We start from the raw sequence: 24,953 nt of genomic DNA, 5'->3' as shown, positions 1-24,953 counted from the left end.
TTTAACTCATCAATTCAAGTTAAAAGAATTCACATTAGAAGAACTCATGTTTATGAGTTTATAAGTGGAAAAAATGAGTATTGCAGTCTAAAAAGTACTTTGGAGCCCTAGACTGTATATTAAATTGAAATCCTATTTAACTTATGATCTACGGTTTGAAGCAAGTTGTCCACCCACTGCCACCTCCTCCCCAGGCTTGAGGAGGTTTGAGCTAGCTGCAGGAGCACTGCAGGAACGCAGGACACATGTAACATTATAAATAGACAATAACCGCTGAAAGGGGAGTCCCACACTGTTGATAAGCTGTTCATAAATTTGTTAATTGTCTGTCAAAGTAAAGTTAAACCAGTTATCCTGAAAACAAAAGCTCACTGCCCTAAAAATACACACTCTGCTCTTTGAGTTAAGTGACTACATAACTGACTGACTGCCAGACTCCAGTAACATATTGCTCAATTTAACAGTTTAAACAAGATTGTTAATGATTTCAGAGAAGAAATTTCAAGGGAGGACACCGCAGCTGCAGCACTGATGTCAGAGAAGCAAGTATTTCAAATTAACATGTTTCCTTGATCTCTGATGACACATCAGTGTCATTTCATGATATATTACAGATCTGTCCTTTAAGTTTAATTAGCTTGAATGAATACAATCTGTATATTTATGTTAAATTAATGAGAAAAGATTAGTTAATTACATTTAATTCCTGTGATTTTTTACAGCGTACAGACTTTTAAAGATGACTCATAAAGTGTACAAATGTGATGTGTGTGTATAATTGACAGTTTCCAGTCGATGAGTCCATCAGCGATAGCAGTTGTATTGTTCAGTCTCGTTGGCTGCATGTTTGCGCAGCTGTTACAGATGTTTACTGTACTGAATGTGTGTTGAAATTGTAGATTTCATCCTAGGCAGCATCATGTAAAGTCTGTCAAAACATTAGGTGAATGCAGGTCTCTTTTCATTACAGCCTTGTGTAAAAGCTGTTCTATCATGAAGATTTTAACTGATCATAATTGGAGGGAGTAACTCTAAATATTGAGTAATTGAATCAGGATTTGATGACGTGAATGTTTAATTAGGCCTACAGCAGGATCACATTTGAATGGTTTTTGTTTTTTGCAAATTATAGGCTTTTAACCAGGATATACTGTTAGTGTGTGTTAATTTGGGTTTTTTGTGGAAGAAAAAAAATGACTGAAAAGACTTTTTCATACATGGCCTCCAACAAAAATGTAACCAAATAAAACCACATCCATAAAGATTTAGTTTTTTTATTTCCCGGATAGATGAACTGGAAAAAATGATGTTTGCCTCTGCGTGCTTCTCATAAAGTTCTTGCTCGTTGAGTGAACACAAACACAGTTTGTGCAGCAAAATAATAAGAGACTGATGGCTTAAGAGAAGTAATGGTTTAGTAATTGGTGGATGCTGTGTTTATTGTTGTACAAAAAGTTGAGTTTATGGAGCTTTAATTTCTGCATGTAGAGCAAGAAGATGACATACTAGCTCTGAACAAAAAGACAAACAATGACAATAGTTATCCATATTTGCCATATGTGCTGAATTCATATTGTTTGGTTTTAAAAAGTAAGAAACTACATGTTATAGGATAAGGATTTTTTTTAAATTGATTTTAACCACATTTTTTGTTGTCATTTGTTGTGATAATTAGACTACATCTAATATATGGCATAAATAGCATACTATAAACATATCGCCAAAACATATCTACCAATGTGTGAAAGCATTTATGCTTCCATACAGTTTTCTTATCAGATAAATTACTTGCCTTGTGTGACTATATGTTCACAGGCTCAGTAAAGACAAAATATATATATATATTTTATTTATTTATTTATTTATTTATTTATTTATTAACAATAGCCAAAAACAAAAACAAACAAACAAAAAAGCCAAGTAAACACTTTGTAGGTTTACATGCCAGTGGGATCCAAAGTTTATTCATCAAGAGTCCAATAAAAAAGGTTCAAATAAAGTGCACTTTCTTTCTTTTCGAAAATATTTAAAGTCTCTGTAGTCTTTTTGTTCTTCACATACTTTTGTTTTCTTTACATATGTTTGTTTAGTAGCAAGCCAATGAACGCAGGATTTGGTTTGAAGCAAGAGCATTTCAACTACCTGCGCACACGTGATACACCTGATATTTCCGACTGCATTTGAAGGGGACATCTGATGTCGCCAAATTCTGACGTGTGCAACAGCTTTGCCGCGAAAAACTGAAAAAAAAACAAAAAAAAAACATCCCACACATACAGGTAAGACTAAGACCAATTTAAATAGCTAAATATCTTAGCCACAGACGAAAATAAGATGTTTTAATTGAACTAGGCATAAAATAAATCTGATAAGGTGTCTGTTAAAGTTGTCAATTTGAGCTGTAATGTTACGTAGAGTGGTGGTGACTATGAATAAGCTAGCTAACATTAGCCATGTTGTACTGACAGCTAACAGGTAACGAACTACTTAATAAGTCAGCTACTCTTGTGTATTAGGTTTAAACTAGAGTTTCTTGTCTAGGTGGGAGATGCATAAATACTTTTCCATCCAGGTGGAATTAAAACCAAACTGTGCACTCTCATTATTTAATTTATTTTAACTCATTTTACAGTCCATAAATTTAATAACAACTGTACTGGACAAGAGTTATAAACAAACAAAATGGCTGCTCAGACCTACATCGCCATCTCTGAGCTGCATCCCAACTTCTCCCATCCGGTGAGTTCAGCTGATATTTAGCCAATTACAACAACTTAACATATTTTTCTTCTTTCAGAAGCCCTTAAAACAAACTAGTATCTTGTAGCCAGGAATAATTTTCTTCAGCTGTAGTTGTACACTGGTGTATTTCAGGCCTGTTTGCTTTGTAAGCTGCGTTGAACCGTTAAAATATACAAGTCTGCACGCTGTCATTGACTTTGTAATGTTTTTCAGAAAGTGGCAGGCATCATCATTGGGAAAACTGATGTCAAAAGCTTCCCTGACAGAAAAAGTTAGTATCTTTTTTATGTAAGAGCACCTAAGTTGTTACAGCACTTCACCTCGGTGTCTTGTACAGCAGCCCCCTCTTCTGGAGAACAGATAAATTAATGTCTCTGGAATTTTGTCTCCTCTTCTTTTTCCATTGAACTAACCGAACCTATATGTCTGAATTTGAGATATTGGTATGGACAGATTCACTTTTGGCTTCACCGTTAAGGACTCGCCTGACTTCTTCATTAATGTGACAGCCTGGGGAAACGATGGATACATCAATGGGCTCTCCAGCAGCTTCAGCATTGGAGACTGTGGTGAGGAAGTCATTCTCAAAGTTCCCAAAAGCCTTAAAAATCCTGGAGAATTTGCGGATTTGGCAAAATTGCATGCATATATTTTTATTATGGTTTAGTTTTTCATGGAATGCCACATAACTGCTTAGATTTTTTTAAAATCAATATATAGTTTCCAGATTCATCATTCATCTTGTGCCTACAGTGAAATACAGTTTATTTAAAAAAAATGTATTAACCAGTGTATTAACTTTAAAAATGTGAAAAATGTTGAAAATATAAACTTGATTTCACTGCACACATTTTTTTCCTCATTATTTCTTTCAGTCATCATCGAAAATCCTTTAGTTTCCAACAAAGATCCAGAGAAAGGGGAAAGATATTGTCCCACAACACCAAGGTAATTAACATTTTACACATGTAACAAAAGAATCACAGTCATTCTCACCTGTCAATACTGCCGAAGGGTAGTGAAGTTAGCATAGTGTAACGTTGTGTAAAATATGATGCAAAAGTGTGTAATGTCAGATGATGCTGTCAAAGGACCCTCTGGTTCTGATGCCTGTATCTGCTGCCTCAGCCTCTACAGGTTGCTTGTGACGGAGGCTCATTCCCAGGTGTGTCTGTGTGCTGACATCGACACCATCGACAGGCTGCTGCCACTGATCCACCTGCCAGTGAAAGACTCCAGAGATTTCTACTCTCTGGGAGACATTGTGGCTAACGGGCAGAAGCTGGATGGCACCGTGATAAATATACTGGCTGCAGTGAAGTCGGTAGGGGGCCTTTATGCCAGAGTCTGTCGGTGTTAAACAGTCATGCTTTTTTTTTATCAGTTTAAGCATTTGCGTTTTTTCGAGTCTTTTAAGTAACGTGTGTAGTGTGCCCACAGTTCAACCATTCTGCCTCCTCTACTTTTGGATGTTAGCCATTTCCTCAATTTCCAGAATGCTTTTATGTATACATGAAAACACTAAAATATTGCTTTACCTGACTTGTTATCAGGGTAAATGCTAACAAATTACTCTTCTAACTAATCTAGTTCACTCCACATGGACAGCAACTAACAGTTGCAACCTAATACCACATTGCAAATTACTTCGGAGCAAAAACATTTATACGCAGTAAGTGAATTAACAAAAAGTTATCAACCAAACATTAGCTCTCGTCTGCTACATTTCTGTCTATAAGACGTCAGCAGACATTACTTTCAATACTGGTCGGTTAAATCCAGTCTTGTGGAGAAAAAGGCACTTGCTTTCTTCTGTCACTGATTTAATTGATTCATAATCTAAAATATTTGAATAATATTGATCAACTTTACCTGTGGAAAATATTGGACTGATGTAGTGTTTAAGGGCCGTTTGTTTATTTGTTACGTCTACTGTTAAAGTGTTTTATGTTGGGGCCCCTTCCTAAAAGCTCTAGGTAGGTAGTGTCCCTTTCACACATCTGTATTTGTGATGTATCTGTTGAATGGTCTATGTATTACTTTGATGCAAATCCAATACAAAATACTGTTTCCAGCATATAGATCCAATCTGACTTGCAGTGAATATTGAAAAGTTTTGTTCATGATTTGCTGAGAAGAAAAAATATGTCTTATAGTTGTAGTTTTTAGGGTGGATGTTTTCCTTTAAGAGCATGCGAGGTGAAGGTCATTAGTTTGTTTTGTATTACTTTATTTCTTGAAAAAACTGTTTTTTCAAATGTGTAGTAAATTTATATGATCAACTGAGTCTTTAAACGTTAAAAACAAAATCAGTTTGAATCCTGCTGAGAGGATCTCTGTGGGCCAACAGTCATGATTTGCGATCGAGTAAGTGTTGGTTGTTGATTCAATCAGGATTCCAACTGGTACTGAAATTTCTGGGGTTATATTTGATATTTTTCAAACAGGAAATGTGAGGAAAATTGATAAACTCATTGAGAGACCGAAATGTACTTTCCACCTTCTTCACACACTGTTTGCATTAGCTGGTGGTTTTGCAGCTGTGTATTTCTCCACAGTAGGCTCGACCGTGGTGGAAAATAAGTTGTTAAAGTTTCCTGAGCTTCAAAACAACATTAACAAGAAGGGAAGGGTTGTTAAAAAAAAATGGGCCGATGTAACATTATGAAAGTCAGTCACGGAAAAGTCATGGAACCTGTCGCTGAGGCCACAGCGGGACGCCTGATAAGCATGAATGTTTTTGACAATGAGCGTGGACGCTGAGCAAATATTTCTCTGATTTGAAAATCAAGCGTATCAAAGTTCTCTAAATTTACTTAATCCATATCTTATAAATTGCCTAATAGACTACAGTGTGTCTGTTTAGCCTGCGAGGTCACATGGTGGTGTGCTAGATGTTTCCCTGGAACATACCAGCTCACCATAATGGCACTAAAGACATGCCTGTGAGTTCAGAGAGAGGCCAGACTGTGCACTTAATGTTGCTGTGTTTCTTACAGGAAGGGAAGATATTGTGATAGGAACTTCAGATGATTCTGTTTACATTTTGCAGATTGGAGAGCTGAAGCTGTTCACCACTTCAGACGGACGCAAAGGGCAGAGGCTGGAAGTGAAGCTCTTTGATGACTCCGTCTCTTCCTTCCCTCTCGTCTGGTGTGTCACGCTCCTTCATTAATTTGGAAATGAATAAAGATTTATTACTTGTGTTGCTTCTGTGCCATATTCCATCTCCACCGCCGTGTATCTTTAGGTTACCACAGATTGAATTTATTTAGATTAACCTGCTGAACTCCATGTGTCTTTGATTTTCACTCTGTAACTCCCTGACCTCTGGTTCACTCGCAGCTGGGACAGAGAAGCCATTCAGCTCGTGCAAACTTTGATACCCAAGGAGACGGGTAGGTTAACAGCTGCTGCTCTTTCTCAGCCACAGAATGAATCTTTATTTGACTGTTTTTCCCGCCTGTCACGTCCCATTAACGTACTGTGCTGAGGAGAAACATGGAAGTGGATATCTGAGATGGAACTGTGTGTTTATGTTTAAGACGACTCACTGTTGTTTTAACTGTTATTCTTCATTCAAAGTGCTCTTCATAGCTGATGCAAAGATTAGCTTTGACAGCTTTCGCAACAGCATGACAGCGGCCGTTAACTCGAAAACCATTATCACTGTCAACCCTGGTAAGATATCACAGCAGCATTAACACAAACATCCAGATCTGACATGAATATCGATTGTGCTATTAATCTAAAACAACCAACCGTTCAGTGTACAGTGTAAGAAAAAAGACGTAATTTTCCAGCTGTGAAGTCAGTTTATTCCTGTACAAGTCATTCATAATTTCCTGTCAGATACCAGAGAGGCCAGCCTGCTGTTCAGCTATGCTAAAAAAGTGTCTGAGTCTGGTGCTCTGGATCAAGATGAGAAGCCAGAAGATGTGCCTGGTAGGTTATCGTGACGAATTTCCCTAATTCTCATTTGTTCATATTATAAGATATAAACGAATATTATTATTATTATTATTATTATTATTATTATTATTATTATTATTATTATTATTATTATAATGAGTCTCGCTGTATCCTGATGTGGAATGTTCTGTGTATTTTAAGCCTCAGCTTTCACTTCTCCTATTTTTATTTTTTCTTTCTTTTAAATATCCTCTTGGGTCATATTCTTAGTTCACTATGTAGTGGAAGTGTAATTGCATAAAAACAATTCCTGACCTAAAGGTGGGTCACCAGAGATTTTGTTTGGGTCACCAAATAATAATTAAAAAAAAAACTACAGAAGAAATCCTGCAAATTTTAAATTTATATCTGTAAGTACACCTTTTATAAAGCATTCAAAATTTGTATAATGTTTTACTGATGAGAGTAAAAATCGAGAGCCTCTTAATTCTGCCTAAATGCACTTACTTTGTCTCATCTATGAGGTCAGATAAAATGTCCTAAATTGTCTTCCTAATGAGAGGAAATAAAAACAATGAGACAGCCTGTTAGGTCAGCCTAAATCCGTGTATTTCTCATTTATAAAGTATTAAATGTGTGTGTATATGTTTTCAATAACATGTCAGGATAATAGGCGATGCAAAAATGAACTCTTCCCAAGATTTATTAATGAGGCCGTTTGAGAACTGTTGAGAGCTGTTTGAATTTTTGATACACAGACTAACAAACTGTTTTGGTATTTTCACAGGACACAATTCCACAAATTCATATAAAGTATATCACCAACCTGTCACTTTTCTTTCTTCCTGATGTAAAATATCAATTTATCAGACAACGAAGTGTCAAGTGCAGTGTGTGTCACTGCCTTTCCTCTGCAGACATGAGTGTGGTGCTGTTTTTGTCTCTGCAGTGGAGTCCATCACTGACGTGTACACAGTAAGCCAGATGAAGCAGAAGGCCCAGGAGAATCCCGAGGCTTTCTTCGGCATCACATACAGCTTCGTCTCCAAGCTCGACCTCGACTCTTCTGTTTCAAAAGTCATCAGGACACGCTGGTGAGTCACACAAGTGAATTGAGAGGATTTAATTAATTTTGTTCTCAAAACAAAGGATGTTCTAAGGTGCTGAATTTGTTTGATAAACACTTTTATGATTAGTGTGTTCTCTGTCCTGTCTCAGCTCTAGATGTAAGTTTCAGGTCACTGAGAACACGCAGAGCTGCATCAACGAGTTTTGTTCAGGGAGGGATCAGGCCTTTTCAGCTAGCACGGGGTTCGACCTGCTGGTGGACTTCACGGACCACACCGGCACCCTGCAGGCCTGCACCCTCAGGAGCCCGGTGGCAGAAAAGACACTCGGATGCACAGTCAGTACCACTTTGAAGAGGGATGAATATTCAGCCTCAGTTCTACATGTAGTAGCCTCTGTGGATTAAAGATCATACAAGGTACAACGTTTTCACTTGACTGTTGCAGACAGAGGAGTTCACCAGTTTGACTGATGACCAGCGGACGGTAATGAAGTGGAAGTTTCTTTTGGAGAGATGCAAAATATATATGAAGGTACTGCAGCTTTCAGTTCTGTGCCATGTGGATTTAACTGTAAAAGCAAACCATATGTTTAAATATCCTTAAAATATGTCGTAGATATCCCCTTCCACTAAACTGAAGAGTGGGATCAGAGGGGTGGTCCTGGCCTGCTCCCTGGCCGACCCAGGAGAGGTGAAACAGCACATGTCTGCTCTGCTGCAGCGGATGTGAGCACAACACACGCTGACTGAACTGGAAATCACGTGTGTTGCAGTTTGCTGCTTTACCTGCTGTGTGATACTGTTATGACTGAGATGTTAACAATGGCAAACGTCATTTACACATGTTGGCTTTGTGTTTTGTGAACAGTTGCATTAACTGCATTATTTATTAATTTATTTAACTTATATATTTAAATGTATATTGAGGAGTGTACTGTTGGAACTGAACTTATGAGTTTACAGTTATATTGTGCTTTATTGTTCCATGATTTAAAAAAATATTCACAAACGACAGTTTTCTTATTAAAGTTACTGTTTACTCAGGCATATTTTTAGTTTACTCTTCAGCTATAGCATGTTTTTGATACATTGGAAATAATATTTATATTAAAATATACACTTTGTTGGTGCTTATTTTTGCTGAATTAAATTTTAGATGAATTATTTTCCCCATTGCCATTCTAAATCAAAATGTCAGTCAGATTTTTTTGTCAACTGATTATTTTGCTGTGGTGGAAAGTTACTAAGTACATTTACTCAAGTATCGTATCTATGTATTGTTTTGTATTTACTTAATTCATTCAATTTCATGATACTTTCTATTTCTGCTTCACTGTATTTCAAAGGCAAATATACTTTTTTTTCAAATAAATTATGATGTATTGTTTTTATAGGTTAAGATAAGATGAGATTATCCTTGGGGGCATAGTCACAAGCTACCTTGTTGGACATTAAGTAATAAGAAATTGCTGCATATTTAATAATTAGATTTAGATAATTATCATAATCAAGTAATATAACATATTATTTTGACATGGGACATTAATTGAGTACATTTACCTTTTGCACTTTAAGTGTTTTTAATTCTAATACTGTTGTACACACAATTGCAGCATTGCATTACTTTTAGTTCTAATATCCTGTGATATTATGTCTTTTACCTAAGTAAATTAACACTTTTCTGACACAGTCTTAGCAAATAATGATCACTTTAAACCTCTAGTTAGTCATCATTGCCGCTTACTGTAAATACACTGTAAAATGCTGTGAACACTTGTTCCTCGATGATAAAATGTGTCAGTAGGTGGCGCCAAAGCGCTGCTTATCAAAGCGGAACGTTTGAATGTTTGTCGCATGTTTCAAGGGACACATTACAGGGACGCACAGCTTTTTCGTCAACACGAACACCTGAAGGTAATCAAAATTTGTCAGATTTATTCTGTTAAGTCGTAGAAATTGTTGTAAGTAATATCTAGGGTGAAATACCGTTTCAGTCACGATGTGTTAACTTTTGAAATAGACACATTAAGTGTCTGAATTGCATCGCCTTTAAATACACAGGCTGTGTTGCTAACGTTAGCTTGACTGTTACAAGTTGTGTCTGTTATTTACACAGTGCGGCAATAAATTAAACTACATATTTGTTTAAAGTTGACATTAACGGCGGCTCAGAAAGCTGCAGCAGCTGACTGTCTCCTGTATTTCCGTGCAGTGTCGTACATGCCTGACTGTGAGCGGTGACAGGCAGCAGTGAAGCATGAATGTGAACCAGGGGACGGTGGGCAGCGATCCGGTCATTCTGGCCACGGCCGGATACGACCACACTGTCCGCTTCTGGCAGGCCCACAGCGGGATCTGCACCAGGACAGTCCAGCACCAGGACTCTGTATCCTTATTCTGACTAGCAAACAGTGTGCTGTGATAAACGTCCTCTGCAGTAGAGATTATACTGTGATATTGGAATGATGTGGAGTTGATCAGCTGACGGGAGAAACAATGACTATATTAATGTATACAAGAGTTGTATGTGAATGTAGAGCACCCTGACTGAGAAAATTCCCCCATGTTTCAGTGAAATCAGCATGGATGCTGTCCAAGGAGAGGCTGTTTACTGTCTTTGGAGCAGCTCCGTGATTTGTCTGTAGATGGCATCATCAGTACAGTGTGTCCTGCTTTTAGTAGGGGATGCACAGTATGATTTTTTTTCCTCCAGTTTATACTGATAACTGATAAGTACCTGCTTCTCATGGCTGATCCCAATAAGCCAAAACTAATTTCACATTGGATTATTTTAAAAGTGTCATGTAGCCTGTAGTTAATGCACACCAAAGGGTAAGAAATGCTAAGATAAAGTGAGCAAAGATGGATGATTTAATATTCCACAGCTCTGACCAAACCAAATTTATTTGACATTACTATTACAACAAAAACAAATAACAGTTCTGCCTCAGGGCCTACTAGGAGGATCTCAGTCTTATCTTTGTTTAGGTTCAGGAAGCTCTTCATTCATTAATGGCTGACACACGGTCAGTTGGGTTGTTATAGTCAATATTTATAATATATTTAATCATGATGATATAAATTTCCCACAGTATATCCCTACTTGTTAGTGTGAAGAGAGATTTGTTCAAGCTGACAAATTACAAGTATGAGCTGTTAAATATTATAAAATAACTTTAACATTTGCTTCCAGCAAGTAAATTCACTCGAGGTCACTCCTGACAGGAGTATGATTGCAGCTGCAGGTTAGTTAAGAATTTTTCTCAACCCTCATTTCTGGTATTCATGTCATGCTTCACACAAAGCTTGGAATGCATTAAAATGCATAGCTGCTATATTTCACATTAATTTGCACTCTTTGTTTTAGGTTATCAGCACATCCGCATGTACGACCTGAACTCCAACAACCCCAACCCGGTTATCAACTATGATGGCGTCAGCAAGAACATCACGTCTGTGGGCTTCCATGAAGATGGACGCTGGATGTACACAGGGGGAGAAGACTGTATGGCTCGCATATGGGACCTGAGGTACTGCAAAGGAAGCTTGCTATGCTAAAACACATTCACTCTTGTGTTTAACAAACCTAACTTTGATCCATATCGCTCTGCACAGGTCAAGAAATCTGCAGTGTCAGAGGATATTCCAGGTGAATGCTCCAATAAACTGTGTATGCCTGCATCCCAACCAGGTGAGACATTCAAATGCACTGACCCATAATTTGGTGGTGATAGTATGTTTATTTTTAATGTTATTGTAAGTCAGTTAGAGTATATTCTTACTGCCGAGACATGTAGGTAAAATGGCAATGTTGTGCGTTTCAGGCAGAGCTGATTGTTGGAGACCAGAGTGGAGTGATTCATATCTGGGATCTGAAGACCGATCACAATGAACAGCTGATTCCTGAGCCAGAGGTCTCAGTCAACTCAGTTCACATTGATCCAGATGCCAGTTACATGGCAGCAGTCAACAGCTCGGTCAGTATCCAAACACTCTGAAGAGTGTGCTGTTTTTTGAGCCCTTGGAGGCTTAAGTTGTTTCAAATGATTAAAACCAGCCAACCAATCCACCTTTGGTCCTTTTGTGCTCCTTGAACAGGGAAACTGTTATGTGTGGAACCTTGCTGGAGGCATCGGAGATGAGGTGACTCAGCTCATTCCTAAGACTAAGATCCCTGCACACAAACGCTACTCCCTCCGCTGCAAGTTCAGTCCTGATTCTACGTGAGTGCCTGTCTCCTCTACACGCTATAAATCTTTCAATGCTTTTTAACTCTTGAATAACAAATAACTTTGTTATAGCCAAAAAAAAAACTTGAGTTAAGTTGATTTTGTACCATGTTTGTCCTATTAGATACAAAAGTGAATGGCAGCAGTAGTAAAATTGTGAAAACCGTAACTAGAAAGTCAGTTTCCTGCTCTGATGATGTTGATGATGAGTGGTTTGTGTTTCTTTGCCTCCAGTCTGTTGGCCACCTGCTCAGCTGATCAGACCTGTAAGATCTGGAGAACGTCCAACTTCTCACTGATGACGGAGCTGAGCATCAAGAGCAACAATCCCGGAGAGACGTCTAGAGGCTGGATGTGGGACTGTGCTTTCTCTGGAGACTCCCAATATATTGTCACAGGTCAGTGTGTGAGCAAACGTGGGAACATCACTACAACGCAATGCCGGTATACTGACGTCAAAGCCATTTTATAATGACTCACTGGAAATGTGTAGGATTTCAGGCTCTACAATTATCAAGTATTATCGAAATAGTAATATGGCCAAGTGCAATATCCATATGCAGAAGCTGCAATGTTTTGAAAAACATGTGTGATAAAACCAGCAAGTATTGTAGTGGTGCAGAGATGTCCTCGCCTACAAGTCTGTTTCTCCAGAGTTAAGAAAACAGGTTTGTTTGGCACAGACCCCAACAAATCGGCCATTACTCACTTTGTTAATCTCAGCCTATTAGAAAATAAAGTGACATTCAGCAGTGGCAGTGGTTGATGTTTATCTGCTGCGTTGCATCACCTTTTTGCTGGTTAAAAGTGTTGGTTGTTTGCAGTCAGGCTCAGACAACTGTAGTAAGCATAGCTGGCTGATTAGGAGAAAAAGTCACTGGCTGGACATGACGCTGGCATGATGTCTGATGTTCTCATTTAAACACAGTTTAATGCAAGTCTGACTTTAAAACAGTTGAGTTATTTTGTATATTGAAGCTTTCTTTGTTACCCTGACACAAAACTGTTATTGTAAACATCTGTGTCAGTATCAGCCCAGACTTTCACAGTCGTTGCATCCCCATTAGTCACAGATTAAGTGACTGTAGCCTTTCAGAGGGAAGCAGGTAAAGGTTTGACATCTTCAGTCTAAATATACTATGCGGTCAATATCAGGTTCTGACTTTTGTTCCCATCCAACAGCCTCCTCAGACAACCTGGCTCGTCTGTGGTGTGTGGACACCGGCGAGATAAAGAGGGAATACAGCGGCCACCAGAAGGCCGTGGTGTGTCTGGCCTTCAATGACAGTGTGCTGGGCTGAGGAAGAGGAGGAAAGAGATAAAGAGACAGGAGATGGCAGACGGTCTGTGCAGAGTTGGAACAAGGACAATAGACTCCCGTCTGAGTTACGTCCCCAGAAATGATTATCCTGAGAAAGTGGAGGCGGCTTGTGTTTGAATATTACAATGAATCTCAGCGGTTTGATCCAAGATGTCTACAGCGCTCTTCCTTGCCAGGCAGCTGTAAGTATGAATTACAAACCAAGCTGATTAAAATGCATAATAGCCATCAGGTATCTTTCATGTTTTTAACTCCATCACTGTGCACAACAGGAGATCCTTTTCAACTCTGTTTTTGTAGTGCACCATATTTATTTTATCAACAGGACCACATTATTCACATTACCTTGGATGTGCTGTGGAATGTATTCCTCATGTGTGACATGTATAATTCCTTTGATACACTTAATTCAAAGTGAAGCTGTGCTAATCTCAATAATCACGTGGTCGAGGAAGTGTTGAGAGAATATGATGTACAGAAAATGATTTCACAGTAAAGATGTCATTCATCGTTCTTACAGTCTTGAGTTTTGTCATTCTCCTGCTTTTTCAATCTAATGGGGAAAAAACTGACCCAAAAAATACACAATAGTCTTTTATTAGACAGATCAAAACACTCATTGCAACAGGAACGGTTACACATAATGACACTGCAGCAGTGGGTTACAGGGAATACAAAAAAAGGGGATCTTTCTTCTGTAATCTCTGAAGTGTTTCACCAGAGAGGGTATTACACATGAAGAGAGTGACGATGGGGCTTTGGCGATAACCATGACAGCCTGTCTCCATCTCTTCTCTCTCGGAAGGAAGGATGGAAATGGACTGGGAGGCTTGGCTGCTTCACTGGTTTACTGGCAGCTGTATGGCACAGAGGAAACAGTCAAAGCTGGTTTTTGTTCTGTTGTTTTTTGTTTTTTTTTTTTGTGTAGAGGGAGCTAAAAAGACAACTTTGTTTCCCTGATCTTTTGCTGGGAGGAGATGAAGAGAATAGACAGTCAGTCACTCTGGTAGGTAGTAGAAGCACACAGACACGCAGATGTTGCTGGGAAAGCAGATGTCGATGCAGAAGTAGACCAGCCTCTGTTTGCCCGGGCCTGAAAATAAGACAGAGACCAAGCTGCATTTATTTCATTTAAAATCTCTCTTTTAAATTAAATGTTTTGGGGAAATTAGTATTGATCACACTATATCAGGAAAATTTAGCTTGTTGAGACCTGCAGAAACCCTGATGATATAAATGCTACCTTCCTGGGTGGCAAATGTGTCACCAGCGCCACATGTACATGTACAAGCTGTGGAGTAAGTATAATGTTTTTTTCAGTCTGTCATTTACTGCATCAGTGGAAAGGTCACTGGGCGTCATAGATTAATCTCAGGTTTCACCCTGACGTGTTGGTTCAATATGGGGTTGCCAGCTGACTAAATTTAAAACTTCATCTTCATAGTGTCTGTGGATGCTGACAAATGAATCCTGAACACTTCTGCTGTGTAATATTACCAGGCATACTGTACTAATATTTAATATAATACGCCATTTGGCACTTTTATCCAAGGTGTCAGTAAACAGCAAATAAAAATATTAGATCACCATAATATCTTTACTACAGTGGAAACCTCTTCGATGATCACATCTGTCTGGGTCAAATTGATCAATATAACAATGATATTAATAATGGATGATTATTATAATCTAATAATGATGATGATGATTTTTTAATTGCACATTACCATCTAATTGACAGTTGTGAATCATACAGCTTCGCTATTTATGGAATATTATTGTTTGTTTCAAAATACAGAACAGCTGTTTCAGATGCTTTTGAAATTACTGTATACATTACTGTATTACTCTAATACAATACAAGGAATGATTCTGTCCGAATCCTTTTGATCCATAGTCAATAACTATGAGGGTGTCCCACCGAATCATTTTCTCTCTGAGTCACTTAATGAATTTGTTGACCAGCAGAACATTAAATGCCATCTATCTATTTTAATAACTGATTTCAGTTTTTTTCCAAAGCACTAACACTAAACATTGTCTGGTTTCAGATTCTCGAATGTGAGGATTTGCTGCTTCTCTTTGCCATAAATGACAGCTGAATATCTTTGGCCTTTGTTTATCAGATAAAAAAATATATATTTGCTTGAGTATTTTTCACCATTTTCTGACATTTTTTAGACAAAATGTCAGACTGATGATTAAAATGATGATTAAAATAATCCTGCGTTGTAACTGGTTTTGACTCTGAGTAAAAGATTATATGAATTAGGTGGTTAAGCTAAAACCACATGTTTTGCTATTTCTTTTTTTTTTTTTTTACAACTAGTCAGCCTGAAACCTCTCTAAGAAATGTCTGAAAGTTGTGAAAAATGTTGATCACTGTTTCTCAAAGTCCAAGATGACATCCTCAAATGTCTTATTTTGCCTGCAACCCAAATATATTCAGTTTGCTGTTATAAAATTACTCAGATTAATAATTATCAGAATAGTTGGAAATGTTTTAATAAATTGATTCACAACTGATTAATCATTGCTGCTTTAATATATACATAAATAGCAGTATATAGTGTATTTGTTGGGGACTGTTTACAGTATGTTCATATTCATGTTCACTGGTGTGTTAGAGATATTGTAGTCAGCTTGGTGATCAAAGTTAGATTTTTCTCCCAAACACAACAACTTTTGTTACGTGACATTTTGATGTGAATGTCTGTTCAGTCTGGCTGTTCTCACCCTCGGCCCTCCTGGTCCAGTGGACGGACCTGTCCTGACACAGAGCCCGGAGAGGCTCCTCCAGCGTGGACACGTCCACCTGACTGGCCCCCAGCACTCCCAGGAACTCCGTCTGCCTCTGGGTCTCGTTCCCAGACAGGTAGAACTGGCTCTGCTGAGGACAGCATTACAACAGAAGAAGAGTCTTGAATAGAGACTCCGAGGCAGCGGTGTCATTTAATAAGTGTGAGAAATCATATTCAGCTCAACGGTGACAAAGTAAAATGAATAACTTGGAGTCGAGCAAAGGGAGATGTGAAGAAGACTGAAACTCAAGCTGCTATTAGTCTGATATCTTCACTGATGAGGTCAACATGGCTGCACATTTGCGCTCCTCCTCATCACAAAGGCTGTGTGTAATTGCCCCACTTACACTTCTGATTGGCTCTGATAGTGAACCACTTAAAGTGCTGTTATGCTCGAGTGGGTCACGTAACAAGTAGTTTTCCAACCAAGAGAACCATTGTGCTGCAGAATTCAGGTACAGATCACAGCTACTCTCCATCCATACAGGGCCTATCCCTCCTCCTCCAATCAACAGCCAGGTTTGAATACTGAGGCGCTGCATGAGATATGTGACACCGCCGGACAGGAACACAAAAACACTCATAGTCAGCTCTTGATGCGTGGAAATGGGCCATTGTGCGTTAAAAGATGATAAGGTGGAGAAACAGAACTCCAGCTCAGTTTACCTGCAAGGTTCCACATCACATCTCTGGTCTCTCCACAACTGTGTCTCACTTCAAGAGCCGTCAGAGTTGATTTCACAATGATGAAAATATTAACCCTAATCCTAATCATGATGATTAGTATTGAAATGAATCACTAACCCTTACAATAAATTTACAGGGATCAGTTTCACATATTTTGTTTTTGTTGCAGCCAAGAGTTCAACTCACTTTTCAAACTGAGAAAATGTGAAAAAAATGTTTTGCTTTATTTGAAATGTTGTAACTGAAGAGTTGCTGGTTTAACTTGAGTTTATTTAACAACTAAAACTCAATTAATATCAAGTTTGATTGACAAAAAAAAGTCTGTATTTGTTTTGAATCATTCCAAAATTACTTCAAGTTGTCTTTTCAAATTCAGTCAACATAAAATTTGAAGGCAGCCTGGACATTGAGTTTTGATCCAGCATTATTAAACTTTAACTTGAGGAGGTTTAACTTTTGAAAAAGCTGCCATTTTCTTCTTTCATGTTTTAAGTGGCTGGTAGTTTTCAGACACCAAATAATAATTAACTGTTGGGTTACTTGTGAATTTTAACATCTATCTGTCAGTGGCTGGTAGATGTTGGCATTTTATGAAGTTAATTTCCCACCCTGCACACAGGCCCCTCCCTGACAAACCAATGCGCCGTGCTGTATTTTAATCCAACAGAGGAGTCTTAAAGGCTAAAGAGGCCTCGCACAGAGTGGCCATTGTGCCCACTCCAGGACTCGGGCTCGCTGCCGTAGCGTCCTGTAAGAAGATCCTGGACACGCCGAGGGGGTTTGGAAGGATCAGATGTGCTGAGGAATTCAGCCGTGGAGGCGAGAGAGGGAGACTGCACTTGCTCTTCAAGGCTCTGTGCGCTTCACCCCTCCCTTTGTACGGAGCAACGAGGAAGCCGTGCAAAACCTATGAAACCCACCAGGCCCTGGCTCAGCGGTGCATTCACTTCTTTGAGTCATGGTCAGAAATGCCAGTTCACACATTAGTGTAGGTGACTTTAGAAACACCTGGCAGAGCTTAAAGGCCAACCACAACTTTCTTTTTCTTTCATTTAGTTTGTCATGTCAAGCTTTGTAGTCTCACGTATCCCGGACGCAACGAGGGAAACCCTATTATATAACATGACGGTTCAGTTCTCATGTGTGGAAATGTCGCTGCCTGCTGTTACCTTGTGTGTCGAGTCATGGAGGAGGGAGTGCACGTTGTTGTAATCAGACTTCTCCATCTTTCGCAGGAAGCAGCTCTCCTGCTCCACGGGTTTGTAACATATCAAACCCTACAACACAAGAGCACACAATCAGACATGTATCCATCATGATCTGCAGAGTCAGGCACACTGTGGCTGGGTTGGGCCAAAATGGATTAACTTTTAAACCCAATTAAATCATGTTGCACCAAACTTCTAATTTAAATTTAAACTTCTCTTTTAACCTCAGCTGATTTTTTTACTCTAAATCTAAATTAAATTAAATTCCGTTGCACCAAATCTTTGAATTCCAATTCAAACCGTGATTCAGTATTAACTTATAGTTGTGGAGGTTTAACTCTGAAATGCCTTTTTTAGATGGATTGAGAAAAATAACAAAGTTCCGAGAAGAAAGTTAAGGGACAGACTTCATCCAATTAAGTTTTAGGATGTCTTGCTTCTTTCTTTTACTCCAGTTGACAATTCGGCAAGACGTTTTTCTCAAAGGAGAGATTAGAGCTTCTCTGACAGGTCAGTAGGCTAACTAAGTTTTTAGCGAGCTTGCAAACAATTTAACATTTCGTTAACTTTTTTTAGCCATCTAGCAAACAATGTAACATATAAAATCTCATGCATATCCCCTAGACGTACATGTTTGATATCAAAGAGCACAGTGGACGTCTGATTCACCAATGAAGTCACAGAAAAGGTCACCAGGTCATTCTGCTGGTCCACAACGGCTGACTGGTTGATCAGAACTCCAGTCTGATCCAGAGCTGTGATTCGGACGATCTGCGAGGACTAATAAATGCACACTCTGGTTAATGTAAGCAAGGTCAGGAATACCCTCTGGAACAATATGGGGGTTCTGGTGCATGCGGGACAGTCATACATACCTGAGAGTGAGGCTGCGACTGCCACAGGCGTCCTGTCAAGCCGAGGGCAACGATGACCAGGAGCAGAGAGGCCGAGAGGGTGACCCAGAATGCCTTGTGTGGGAAGCGGGACTGGGAGGACGCAGCAGAGCCCCCATCCTGAAGTGATGTTTCCACAGACAAGAACCAGAGACAAGCTATTCAGGGTTCAATAATCGTTGTAAAGTAAGTAAGTAAAATGCCAGGATGCTAGAAGAACTGAACACATCGTTTCAGTCCATCTGGGAGGGGGTGGGATTGTCATGACGTTTTCCTTATGTTAGAATGTTTATTGCTTCACATATATGACACACTGTGAACCTGTTCTGATTTATTTACCTAAATAAAGATTAAACATGATAATTATTTTAAAGGGACCACTAAAAATTGACTTAGGGCAAGGAGATTTCTGACCCACTAGCCCAACCAGACAAGTGAAAAAACAATGTTGAACCCTGCTATTTTCTTGACGTCTCAGTATTAGTGATAGACTGATTAATTGTGCTCGTCATGTGCTCATGAGGCCAATACTTTGCCCTCCTGGTTGACTTAACCAAGCCAAACAACAAAAGCAAACAAATCCTAACCAATCAGAGGCAGAGTATGGCAGGTCATGACTTTGCCCTCCTGGGAAAAAAATTGGTAATCCAATAAATCTCTTTTTCCAAGCTAAAACTGCAAATTTGGATTGGCCTTTTATTTTGACCAGTAGGCATGGGAATCTCTTGATTCCGACTGATTCCAATTCAGAGGGCTATGATGCAATTATAAAGTGATTGTCCATGCAGCGTGATGCATCAAAATGTTTAAATTTTTAGGCAATGAGTGCTGGTCAGATTGTGTCCATCTGCAGTTGCTCATGCTCAGCCATCCTCACCATCACAAGTTTACATCTGTTACATTCCACCATCCAACTGGTTCTGTCAGAAGATCTTACAAATTTGTACCAGGTGATCATAATGTCGAGAATTGAGTTTTAAATTTCTGATTGACTTTTCTGAATCGATATATAATCTTTCAAGAAATTATTACAATGCATCCAAGAATCAATAATTTCCACCATTCCTTGAGATCAGTCCAAGGTTCTGGCTGTTTAATCAGCAGCAGGTGGAGGGATAATCTTGGCAAAGAAGTGCCCACTAACAGGGATTCTAACAAGTTTGTTAACAAAAACTGGGAGAAATAACAAAAATCTTAGATCCTTTAAACTCATTAAAAATGGGAGCAAAAATAAGTGTTAATTTTGCTCAGAGTATATATCAGCATCAGCCATCAGTCGATCACTACTCAATATGGGATGTAAAGGTAAACAAAAGCCTCCAGCCAAATTCCTGCTATTTTGTCTGGCTGCAGAGATTTGTACTTAAGCAATATCTGTAAGTCTTGTCCTATTATACCACTGTTGGTGGCTTGCAGTGTGGCAAAGGGGTCAGGATGTGCATGTAAGCAAAAACCTGAAGTGTCCTGTCATGACCCCTTTGCCAGATAAGGCATGTTTTCCCTCAGTCAGTAAGTCGCCCTTCTGTTAAATCTGCTTACCGTGCACTGTGCTTCCTCCAAACGGTTGTCTGACTGTTTCCAACACCTCACCATCCTGTGTCCCTTGACGGCTCCTCACTCGGTCTGCTCCCTTCTTGTGGCTATCGGCATGGAGTTGTGGTCATGACCAGCGCTGACTGAGACTCAGTACACCTGGCCAGCTTCTCTTTGTCCCTGCAGACCCCCCCCCCCACCCTCTTCCTCCTCCTTCTCCTCCTTTGCCCTCACCGTTTCCCTCCCAAAACAGTCACCCACTTCACACAGAACTCTGCATCTTGCCAAACTCAATTTCCAACTCGTCTTCCTGCAATTTCATCCTCTTTTATATCTTCCCTGCTCTAATTTGACTTAATGCACCTCTCAAACATTACTTATCTGTCTACTGTCCCTGTCCCCCCCCTCACTCAAACATACACTTGCATGAGGAGAATTGGCCGCCCTCCCCAACCCAGACAATGGACAAAGGGGTGAGGCAGGCGCAGCTTGGAAAACCTCTCTCATCAGGTGAGAGGAGATACGAGGTCCTGACTGTTGCGGCATCCAGCCGCTGACAGCCCAAGGTGACTTTAAGCACAGGACTTAGAGGGAAGTTTGCTATGTGTGTTCGCTTACAGAGAGCAGACGTGATTTAGTGAAGATAGTTCATGGTTTATTATGAACTTAAGCATTGCTTTCAGTAATTGTGGAAGTCAAAGACAAATCACAAAAAAAAATAGATGGTAAAAGGAAAATTGGATTAGCTTTAAAACATGTATGCCAGTCTATTAATCACAGTTTTTCACTAATGACATGAGAAGACAGAATATCATTGCACCATCCCATGAACGTGACTGCGAGTGTTAGTGCTTTCTGCTGACGTGTGAAGACATGAAAAACAGAAAGTTCAAGTCAGACCAGATCAGTGCCATTTAGACCCGTTCTGTGGCTGTTGTTTAAAGACTTTGTGACAGAGCTGTAAACCTGAATTTCTGCTGCACATTTCCCTTCTTGAGTTTGACTTAGAGTTGCTTAAGAGGAGCTTGCATCACAGACAGATTAGGGGACTTTTAAAGTACACTCACATTCCTCAAAAAGGAACATATAGTACACTCTGCTCATTGAGTGTCTTTAACACTTTAAATAGAGGCAACACTGTAAATCTTTGTTCTTATGGTATTAATAATAAAACATTAATATCATGTTAAATTAATAAGTTTTAATAACAGCTTAGTTATGATTTTAGTCATAATTGTAAATGAAAAATATTCCCTTTTAGAAGACCATTGAGCCCAGCATGTGGCAGGGTTCCCAGGTTCCTCAGGTTTAAAGCTTCTAGGTTATCACGTAGCTACACTGTAGTTTCATCCCTGCAGGGCAGGAAGAAGGTCTGCGATGCTCTCCACGTAATAATCTGGCACCATGCCCTGCCTCTCTGTGCAGCTGCTCTTCTGATGGGCCTCAGCGTCCGCCACAGTACTGACTCCTGTGAGCGTGAGCAGGGTCTTCAGGCCACAGTTGGATCCCAGCAGGATGTCCGTGTCGAGGCGGTCGCCCACCATCAGGCAGCGGTCGGGGTCCACACCAAACTGGTTAGCCACGCAGTCAAACATGAAGTTGCTGGGTTTGCCCACCGTCTGGGCCTGGCGCTGGGCCGCGGTCTCGACGGCCTGCAGCAGGGAGCCTGTACCTGAGAGGTGGAGATGAGGTGACCTTTTAGTTCATTACATGACAGTGGGCCTATTCACTTACTTTTTTTTAAGAGCCAGATAAAAATTAAAGTGCCAAGGGGACAGTTACATTTCCTATGTCTGCATTGCAAGGTTAGAAACTATGAAAGCTCAAATCAAAATTCCCATATGCCCGAAACACCCTACAGTATTTTTGTCATTTGTTGGATGCTGAAGCAGATGGGAAGAGCTTGTAGTTTCTAACAGGTAAGTTAGTTGCTAAAACCTGTATCTGCAAATATACTACATACCTATGATAACAACAACAACAAAAAAGCCACTTTCTTGGACAAAAGCTTTCCAGAAGGTAGATGTACTAGGTTTGTCCGCATCTGACAAGTGTTTGGTATATGTGAAATATGATTCAGTATGATTTTATTGAGTCTATGCAGGTTTCAGACTATGAGAATGTATTATTATATTAGTAATAAGCCTCACCTCTTGCCCTGCCTCACTCCTAGCCTCAACACAGCTGAGCTAAAGCATATACTTATAATTAATGGCTTCCTTGTATTTTAAGACCTGATTGATTCCTAAGTAATGCCTTATATTTCAGTCAAAACTTTAAGGGACAATTGACCACAAAAATCAGAAATTCTCATTAGTGCTATTTATCCATCTAGATTGTTTTGTTGAAAGTTGCCAAGTTTTTAAGATACTGGCCTTCCCTCTAACATAATAACACTAGATGCCATTCAGCTTGGCAATATCTAATGTGGAATCTATATATTCTCTAAAAAATGAAATAAGAAATCCCTCATCAAACTACTCTCAAAAGGTCTGTGGATTATCTTGAGTTACTGAGTGATGATTTCTTGAAAAAATCATTTATTTAGATTTTTCAAACATATTTTTGGGTGTTTTGAGCACTGCAAGCTAACTGCAATCTACTTCCATATCTATATCCACTGTATTTGAGAGAAAGCAAACATTTCAGCCAGTATGTCCAAAACTGAGCAGCTCACACCAGAACAATCAAGATATATAAAGAGCACCAAATTCCAGAGGAAAGATATGTAATATTCTGGGGTGAACTGTCCCTTTAAAAGTTAAGTGTGCAGAACCTCCACTAACTCTGGTCAGCATGTGCTGCAGTGTGTTAATCTGCTGTAAATCACTATCATGTGAGTGAGTATCCAGAGTTTATCCGTACCTGGGACGGCCTTGCCTCCTTCCAGGGGCAGCTTGGTGTCCCTGTTGGTGCCCACAAACAGGGAGCCCTGCTGGGTCAGGTACTGGAAGGCCCTGTTCAGCTTCATGTAGCTGAAATGTTCATCGAAACCGACCACCACCGCCTTCACCTCGGGGTCCAGAGGCACGTTGGCCCAGTCGACCTGCTTCCCCGAGATGAGGTCAGGTCCCACCCCGATCTGCTGGATGCCCACCGCCTCCAGCTCCTGCTTCATGGCGTTGCTCCCCACCAGGAACACCTTCCCCTCCAGTTTACAGACCGTCTTCAGGTACATGGCAGTGCAGTACGCGGTCCCGAACACCTCCTCTTCTTTCACGTTGAAGCCCAGCGTGGTCATTTTATCTGCGTACATCTTCCTCGACTTGGTGCTGTTGTTGGTGACGAAGAAGACCTTCTTGCCCTTTTCCTTGAGCAGGTTAATGACCTGCGGGGCTCCGGGGATGGCCTGGTCCCCCCGCCAGATGACCCCATCGCAGTCAAACAGGACGCTGTCCACGGAGTCCAGCACTTGTTTGACCAGCGCCCCGTTCAGACGAACACATTTTGACCCAGACATCAGGGGAGAGTTAGCTAACTCTGAACCGAGTCGTTAGCGCTGTCAGGTTTAAAATAACCGTAACTGTTCGGTCGGTACGTGCAGCCGCTGGTGCACGTTGCTTTCCCTACCCAGCAAAGTGACGAGCGGTAATGAGGGTGTCATACAATTCACTTCAACACTGTATGTAAAAACGAACCTTACCGTCGTGGCACATACGGGTTCAGAAAACAGGTTTGATTTAAATGACAATAGAGTTTAAATTCGCCGGATTTTTCACACCGGAAAAACCTGACCTTCCCCTCAGTGTTACATCAATTCTGCGGTTACTTCCGTACCGGCTTAAAGCGACAGAAACTACTCACGAAGAAGTCCACTCCCTCTGCCAGTCGGTCACGTCTAGAAGGGAACCCCAGGCCGGCTGCAGATCTCGCGAGAACGAGCACTGTAACCCAAACCATGATTTTTCCCTAACCCTAATCAAGAGTTTTCGGTCCACATCTCTACAGATTTTCATCACAGCATTGTAATTATAATACACAATTAGTTTTGTGTACCGTGCAAAACCAATAAACAACAGAACAGAATTTCACATATGAAGGGTTCCCTTCTAGACACGATCCTGCTTGTCAAGCGTCTGTCCCCAGCCTGCGGGGACAGGACGAGATTTGTTCATCATTATGGAACAAGGTCGTATGGCGAAAATTTAACAGTTTCCTCTGATTGATGGTTTAAATAGAATGACGAGATAAAAAGAAAACATATGTATAAAAAGAACAAACCTCATAAACAACCTGTATTTATCTTAAAAAAACAAAACTGTACAAAACAAACAAAAAGAGAAACTACAACATATTCAAACGCTGGGACCTCGTGCCGTCATCATATAGTGAAGAAATTATACGTGAAAAATTGATATGTGTTGTTTTGTCCAGCTTCAGAAGTGTTCATACTGTAGTTGACGGCAGGCAAAAGATAAAAGGGGATTGAATAAGGTGTTTTGAGTTTGAAGGTATTCCTGTTAATTAAATTAAAAAAATGATCCAACAAGGATTATTTTTGAGTTTGCTTCTCAAAGCTTTCCATTTTGTAACACCTTGTGGGAGACAGACATCAGAG

General features: G+C 39.9%; 4 protein-coding genes across 5 annotated transcripts; 2 read left to right on the top strand and 2 right to left on the bottom strand.

Annotated features, from left to right (window-relative positions):
- Nucleotides 1–2,678: 2,678 nt before the first annotated feature.
- On the top strand, nt 2,679–8,694 carry meiob (meiosis specific with OB-fold). The gene is made up of 13 exons (XM_084741059.1): nt 2,679–2,739; nt 2,956–3,013; nt 3,180–3,311; nt 3,618–3,690; nt 3,871–4,066; nt 5,795–5,895; nt 6,088–6,140; nt 6,328–6,423; nt 6,595–6,687; nt 7,604–7,748; nt 7,873–8,059; nt 8,169–8,255; nt 8,340–8,694. The coding sequence occupies exons 1-13, from the start codon at nt 2,683–2,685 to the stop codon at nt 8,451–8,453; spliced, it is 1,392 nt and encodes a 463-aa protein (XP_084597185.1). The 5' UTR covers nt 2,679–2,682; the 3' UTR covers nt 8,454–8,694.
- Nucleotides 8,695–9,560: 866 nt separating this feature from the next.
- Nucleotides 9,561–13,786, top strand: mlst8 (MTOR associated protein, LST8 homolog (S. cerevisiae)). Its single transcript, XM_084740154.1, has 9 exons — nt 9,561–9,637; nt 9,936–10,109; nt 10,917–10,968; nt 11,091–11,253; nt 11,339–11,414; nt 11,548–11,700; nt 11,822–11,946; nt 12,187–12,350; nt 13,135–13,786. The coding sequence occupies exons 2-9, from the start codon at nt 9,981–9,983 to the stop codon at nt 13,251–13,253; spliced, it is 981 nt and encodes a 326-aa protein (XP_084596280.1). The 5' UTR covers nt 9,561–9,637; nt 9,936–9,980; the 3' UTR covers nt 13,254–13,786.
- Nucleotides 13,787–13,854: 68 nt separating this feature from the next.
- bricd5 (BRICHOS domain containing 5) lies at nt 13,855–20,594 on the bottom strand. Of its 2 annotated transcripts, none has more exons than XM_084740156.1 (6): nt 20,402–20,594; nt 18,845–18,982; nt 18,600–18,749; nt 17,931–18,038; nt 16,010–16,163; nt 13,855–14,366 (listed from the first exon to the last, which is right to left on the bottom strand). In XM_084740156.1, exons 1-6 carry the CDS (start codon nt 20,453–20,455, stop codon nt 14,272–14,274), a joined length of 699 nt encoding a protein of 232 aa, XP_084596282.1. In that variant the 5' UTR covers nt 20,456–20,594; the 3' UTR covers nt 13,855–14,271. The 2 variants fall into 2 exon arrangements, with proteins under 2 accessions (XP_084596282.1, XP_084596284.1); XM_084740158.1 differs by having other exon boundaries at nt 16,010–16,160.
- A 434-nt stretch (nt 20,595–21,028) lies between these two features.
- On the bottom strand, nt 21,029–24,194 carry pgp (phosphoglycolate phosphatase). The gene is made up of 2 exons (XM_084740155.1): nt 23,261–24,194; nt 21,029–22,067 (listed from the first exon to the last, which is right to left on the bottom strand). The coding sequence occupies exons 1-2, from the start codon at nt 23,853–23,855 to the stop codon at nt 21,742–21,744; spliced, it is 921 nt and encodes a 306-aa protein (XP_084596281.1). The 5' UTR covers nt 23,856–24,194; the 3' UTR covers nt 21,029–21,741.
- Nucleotides 24,195–24,953: the final 759 nt, after the last annotated feature.

This window comes from Lutjanus erythropterus, chromosome 17, assembly GCF_056507025.1.
Source record: "Lutjanus erythropterus isolate fLutEry1 chromosome 17, fLutEry1.hap2, whole genome shotgun sequence".
NCBI classification, from domain to species: Eukaryota; Metazoa; Chordata; class Actinopteri; order Lutjaniformes; family Lutjanidae; genus Lutjanus; species Lutjanus erythropterus.
This window is presented reverse-complemented; position numbering and strand designations above follow the sequence as displayed.

Coding starts and splice junctions, on each gene's coding strand:
- meiob (XM_084741059.1), top strand. CDS start 2,683: ATGGCTGCTCAGACCTACATCGCCATCTCTGAGCTGCATCCCAACTTC. Junction 6,688..7,603: donor GAAGCCAGAAGATGTGCCTG/GTAGGTTATCGT, acceptor TTGTCTCTGCAG/TGGAGTCCATCACTGACGTG. Junction 7,749..7,872: donor AAAGTCATCAGGACACGCTG/GTGAGTCACACA, acceptor GTCCTGTCTCAG/CTCTAGATGTAAGTTTCAGG.
- mlst8 (XM_084740154.1), top strand. CDS start 9,981: ATGAATGTGAACCAGGGGACGGTGGGCAGCGATCCGGTCATTCTGGCC. Junction 11,701..11,821: donor TGGCAGCAGTCAACAGCTCG/GTCAGTATCCAA, acceptor CTCCTTGAACAG/GGAAACTGTTATGTGTGGAA. Junction 12,351..13,134: donor CTCCCAATATATTGTCACAG/GTCAGTGTGTGA, acceptor CCCATCCAACAG/CCTCCTCAGACAACCTGGCT.
- pgp (XM_084740155.1), bottom strand. CDS start 23,855: ATGTCTGGGTCAAAATGTGTTCGTCTGAACGGGGCGCTGGTCAAACAA. Junction 22,068..23,260: donor AGGAGGCAAGGCCGTCCCAG/GTACGGATAAAC, acceptor TCCACCTCTCAG/GTACAGGCTCCCTGCTGCAG.
- bricd5 (XM_084740156.1), bottom strand. CDS start 20,455: ATGGTGAGGTGTTGGAAACAGTCAGACAACCGTTTGGAGGAAGCACAG. Junction 18,983..20,401: donor TGGAGGAAGCACAGTGCACG/GTAAGCAGATTT, acceptor ACATCACTTCAG/GATGGGGGCTCTGCTGCGTC. Junction 18,750..18,844: donor AGTCGCAGCCTCACTCTCAG/GTATGTATGACT, acceptor TGCATTTATTAG/TCCTCGCAGATCGTCCGAAT.